The 6,000-nt window shown below is 39.1% G+C and overlaps 1 protein-coding gene across 2 annotated transcripts in view; it reads left to right on the forward strand.

Moving 5' to 3' along the window:
- SLC35F4 (solute carrier family 35, member F4) overlaps positions 1-2,924 on the forward strand; it is a 190,539-nt gene extending 187,615 nt beyond the window's left edge. The window contains exons 7-8 of one of the 2 annotated variants that reach the window (XM_004681838.2): positions 153-242; positions 2,482-2,924. In XM_004681838.2, coding sequence (XP_004681895.1) covers positions 153-242; positions 2,482-2,723 — 332 coding nt within the window. In that variant the 3' untranslated portion in view covers positions 2,724-2,924. The remainder of the gene's footprint in view (positions 1-152; positions 243-2,481) is intronic. The other variant, XM_012724675.1, reaches the window with a different exon arrangement.
- Positions 2,925-6,000: the final 3,076 nt, after the last annotated feature.

Below are 6,000 nucleotides of genomic sequence, written 5' to 3' on the forward strand. Positions count from 1 at the left end.
CCATCTCCAGAATTAAAGGATTCATTGGTCAAAGGTGCAGACAGTCTCGAAGGTATATTTAGCAAAGACATTGATTCTTTTGTGTAAAAAAGAAAAGAGCCCAGCGTATCAACTCCCCTTCAGCCTCTATTTTACCTTCCTTTACTTCACAGCCTTCAATATCCTGGTGAATGTTGGTGTGGTGCTGACATACCCCATCCTGATTTCCATTGGGACTGTGCTCAGCGTCCCTGGGAACGCAGGTACTGGGCCTATTTGAACGTGCACAATGAGTCTCTTGCTCGTGTTTGTTTTACACCCTGAGCTGTTTCTTCCACAATTGTGAATTATGTTCCTTGCCTGGGAAGATGTTTTTAAATCTCGTGAAGGTGGCAGACAGCAGAATAACTATGCAACAGATTTAAAATTTGCAGCTACGAACACTGTTTTTATTTGGTTGTGCTTTTAAAATTAAATACCAAATGTATCATTTGGGTTTCATGTAATCTCCCTGACAACCTAATTCTGTGATATTTTTAGAGGAAGGCCTATGGAAACAAAAGGCATCCCAGCCTGGGACTCTGAAGTAAACATCACTAATGAAAGTGTAGGGATGTGCAGGATGTTGGCTCTCATCAGACGATCCATGGGGAACTGGGGGAGCTTCTCCGGGGGGCACAGCAGATGGCCCTCTGGAGTAGAGAGGGGAAAGAACATTTTTACTCATTTTAGGGACAAAAAGAGAATTTAATGTTTCAGGATAGTTTCTCAAGTGAAACCTGTCAGTGGAACAAGAAATGGAAGTGGGTTACCTGGGTGACCTACAGTACTCTTCTGACTTTAAAATTCAAAGATTGTAAGCATTGGGAAGTCACCTTGCTTCACCTAAGGTCAGGGGGGCAGTTGCTTACTGAGCACGTGCTATGTGACCAGGACTATGGATGTGAGGGGGAAATGACCTTACTGCTCCTTTTAGATGCTGAGGACTGAGTTTGCAAAAGAAGATCACATATATGAAATAATTTAGAACTCTACAGAGTAATTTGATATTATTTATTATGTAACTGTATCATTTTAAATTGTCTAATTTATTAACTGTACGACGTATTTATTATTCAATGCCAAATTGTGTGAAACAGACCCCAAGAACAATAAATTTTTTCAGAGGAAAAGGATAGGAGTGGAGTTGCCAGGGAAATTCACCTACAGATTCATTCATTCAGCAAATTATTTTCTTGCTCTTCGTATTTTGTAGAAACTGCTAGCATTGGTGATAGGTTCTGAATAAGGCACAGATCCTGCCCTCTGGGAGTAAGTGGTATACAGGGTGAGAAAAGGAATTGAGTAATTACAAAGTGGAGAAAGAATTGCTTTGACAGAGGTATGTGGTGAATGCTGTTGAGTGTCCATAGGAGGGACATCCAAGGAGCCTGCGTGCCAGAGCAGAGGGATTTTGATGAGCTAGAATATCAGAGGCAAGGAAATTCCATTCAAAAAAAATTAAATATAAAATAAAAGGCAGCATGTGTCAGCCAATAATTCCGTTATTCAGTGCATGTTTTGGAACCAGATACGGCTGGTGGTAATACATAAGGAATATACAAAATGCCACTAAATTCACTTTAAAATGGTTACTTTTCTGGAGGCCTCCCTGAGGTTAAGTCTCAATTCTACCAAGCTATGACCAGCCACCTGCGTCGTTAGTTCGATCCCCTGGCCAGGGAGCTGGCCCACATGGCACAGCAGACCTCTCCAGTCTTGTCCACTGATCCCCTCAGCAGTGTATTTCAGTAGATCCACCTGTTCTGTTCCTCCCCATTCTGTCTCTGGTGAATCCTCTCAACCCACACACCTACACCCCAGTTCTTATATGCATAAAATAAATAATAAATAATAAAATGGCTTATTTTCACCTCATTGCTTAAATTTTACTTCTAGTTATTTTATTCCATTTTTTTCAAGTGAGAAACTTAGTTATTTATTTTATAATTTTTTAAATTACAATAACCTTAGTTGACAGCACCATATGTGAATCAGATACATAGGTAATATACTATTAAGATTAAATAAGTGAAGCACATTAAAAATAATGGTTAATTTTTAAATTATATAATTTTTTCATCTATTTGAAAATGTTAAAAGAATACCATGTGAAAAAATTTAGATGTTAATAGGCTTGGCTCACTTGAGACAATCTTCAGTGGTCCAGTGGAACTGGAGAAGCATGAGAAATGCAGAGGAAAAGCTTTAGGAAGTAATGCTGCCAAGGAGATTATAACAGATGACATGAGCCTCAATGGATGCATGTGATTTAGAGAGAAGGGATGGAAAACAAGTGAAGAGAACAGCATAGACAATGATATGGAAAAACAAAAGACCAACATGAAAGAACAAGGGAAGCTTCTGCAAGTCTCTAAACAAGTAGCCTTGACTCTGTCATTTGTTTCCAAGGAAGCTAAGAAACAGCCTTAGACTGTGACTGACTTGATATCTCTTTCCCAGCTGTGGATCTCTTGAAGCAGGAGGTGATATTCAACGTGGTGCGCCTGGCTGCTACCATCATCATTTGCATTGGGTTTCTACTGATGCTACTGCCTGAGGAATGGGATGAGATCACCCTGAGATTCATCAACAGCCTGAAGGAGAAGAAGAGTGAGGAGCATGTAGATGACCTTGCTGACTCCAGTGCGCATTTGCGGAGCAGAAGCAGGGCCAATGGGACAGTGTCTATACCACTGGCTTAAACAGCGACACACCTTGAATGCACGTGTATGTATATTCTGTGAATATAATAAAATTTCTCACTACCTGTACACTCAAACAACAGTACTAACTCTGAATTTGGATAAGTCACATGTGAAATAATGCCAACTATAAAAGTTTACATTTATATGCTTATCAAGGAGCTGGTGTAAATAACCATAATAAAATTTTTTATTAAAATAGTCATCCTTGTTCTATTTCTTCTGCTTTTTTTTTTCTAGTGGCAGGATTTTTACCCCTAACTCACAAAATTTGCTGAAAAGATGAGATTCTGTTAAATAATAGGCCTGTCAGCATCTTTTTCTCACCTGCAATACAGAAATTTTCATGAAGGGAAAACATGAAAATATGTAGTTCAGTTCAGTAACAGTCTTCAGTTTAAAGCTGAAAAGTAACTGAATTGAAGAGCATTTCCTGTAGAGCTACACTGGGAACTGTGAAGATGTAAAGACATGGAAAACCCCATTTGTTCTTACAACATACTTATGTATTCCAGAGCATAAGAATGTACACAGTAGTCTCTAATAATGAGGTAGACATTGACATTGGTGCACTGGTTATAGAGTGGACATTGTTACCAGTCATCCTTAACACACTTGCCCAAGTTTTCTGGAAGAACAGTTTATTGCTGCTGTCACTTTTTCAATCCCACTCAATCTTTAACCCAACAATCCACCTCGACTCCCATCATTCCTCTGGAAGTTCATTCATCAAAGTCCCCAGTGACCTATCTCTTGCAAAATCATACTGGCACTACTCACCCCTACTTTATTATCCTCTCTGAAGCGGTTGATGAGATGATCACTTCTTTTATCTAAAATACTCTCTTGGATTCCATTACAGTCTCTTGGTTCTCTTTTTGCATCACTGGCGATTTCTCTGGGTTTCTCCTCCTAGACTGATCTTATCACAGTCAGTGCCCAGTCCTTGGTTTTCCTAGTGTCTCACTCCATACTCTCTCTTATAGAACTCATCTGTTCCTTTAACTTCAAATGTTATCCAAGTGGTGATGACTTCAAATTCTTTATCCCCAGCCCACACTGTGTCTAATATACTTCCTTACTGTGCTACCTAGTCCAAACCCAAAATATATCTTCCCTCTTTAGAGAAGTACTTACTGGTCTCTTTAATTCCAAATATTGCCACTCTCTAATCCCTTTTGTGCCCTGCATAATGATTTTTCTAATATGTAAATAAGATCATTCTCTTCTCCATATAAAACACTTGCCTGGCATGTCACTCTCCTCAGAGTAAAGCCCAAACACATTAGCATGTCACTCAAAATTCATCTCTTCCTGGTCCCTACCTGCCTCAGCAACACTAATGACAAAATATTCTATGATGATGGAAATAATCTCCATCTGTCCTCCCCAGCACAATAGATGCACGTGGCTATTGAGTACATTAAACATGGGCAGTGCAATTGAGGAACTGCATTCTAATTTTATTTATTTTAAATTTGAAATTATATCTAAATAGCCATTCATGGCCATTGGCTACCATATTAGTCAACAGAGCTCTCAAGCCTCCTTCCACCACCACTCTGGAATGACTATGCTTCAGCAACAGCATACTTCCTGCAATTCTTCAGTGAAGACATGTTCTTTCTTGTGCTTTCTTTTCCTCCCTCATCACTTGAATAAACTTTACCTAGGCTTCAAGATATGATTTATTCCTATCTTCCAGGGGAGTCATTTCTTATTCCCTAAGTTGAACAATGTGGCTTCCCTAGAAGCCTCTGCTTACCCTGCTTACTGCTCATCCTCTGTTACAGTTGTTCTGTCTGAGTACTTAACAGATCATGAGCTCCTTTACAGCAGGAAATGTGTGACATTCTTCAGGCATTTCTAGCACAGAACCTGGTCAATAAATAAATGAGTTGCTTCACACTGAAGAAATGCTCCCCAAAACTCTATTAGATAAGTCTTAATTAAGAACAGAGATTCTCATAGATACAATTGGTTAAAGATCCAGAAAGGGTTAAATGTGTTTTTGTTGTATTTCCAAAAATGCTAACCTGGTAAAAGGCACCTCTTCTCTAAGAGACTGATTGAGGCATCTAACCACCTAAGATGTGCTGTACTTTCTGGGAAAGTTAGAAGCCAAGTCTTTCTGGTGTCTTTTTACTTTTCCTTTTTCTATTCAAGTGCCCCCAAAAGTGTGGGTGAGTTAATCACAGAGCAAGAAAAAGGTGTTTAGGGATTCACACCTGATAGTTGGGCATCATGATCAATATAAATCTTTACACATTTTTATTTCTCTTAGACATTTTTTGAAAAGACAATGCCAGTCTCCTGATATAGCTAAAACAATTAAATATATAATCATGATACACTTGAAGCCTCATGAAATGTAGTACAGAATAAACAAAATATACTATCAGTAAATATGAATTAATTCATTATCTAAGCAGAATTGGCTTTGACTATTTAAATGCCACATTGGAACAAATATTGCCCTTCCCTTTTTTAAAATTACTGTTAAATAGTAATCACTGACTAAGCCATTCCAGCATCTTGCCGCTACTTAGCATGACATTTAAAATTGCATTTTGACTCCTCTAAGAAATGAGTTGTTTTGGTCTTTTTGATGACTCATTTTGAAAAATAGAGTCAGCTACCCTGGAAAGCATTAATTTAACCTTTGACAGATCACTATAATTAGCTCAGCCTTATTAAAAAAAAATCACTTCCGTTATGGTATTCATTCATTTATTCATTCAAAAACTATTAAATTTCACCAATTGGTTTCTGCCAGCCTCTGGAGTAGCATATCTGATGGAACTTTCTGGCGTTATAAAGATGTCTTCTCTCTGCTCTTTGGGGAAGAGGAAATAGAACGTACATGAAGTTCTTCCAGAAACTTCAGCATTTTGGGGCAAGTGATCATGTGACAAAACAACAAGCCAGAAGTGCGCTTAAATTGCTTTAATTCAGATAAAGTAATCATAAATAAAGAGAATAATGCATTCCTTGCTATCTCTCAAGGTGGTTGTGAAAGTTGGCGGCGGCCCGCGTCTCAGAAGCAGAGGGAGCATTCCCAAGGCTTCCGGGAGCCCACACGTGCCTTCGGGGCCAGGGTCAGGTGGGTTTGGAGGATACTTCCAAAGGCCTTGTTCTCATGGGGGGAAGCTCCTTGTGGAGGCTGCTATTATCCCAAATCTTCATCCAAACCTGTTTCCTCCCCAAAGTCCAGGAGCCAAAGGCTTCTGTGAGTGACTAATGGGCCACACAGTTGAGGGAAGAAGGACATCCATGT

Source organism: Condylura cristata, unplaced genomic scaffold, assembly GCF_000260355.1.
Source record: "Condylura cristata isolate star-nosed mole 26May11 unplaced genomic scaffold, ConCri1.0 scaffold00013, whole genome shotgun sequence".
NCBI lineage: Eukaryota > Metazoa > Chordata > Mammalia > Eulipotyphla > Talpidae > Condylura > Condylura cristata.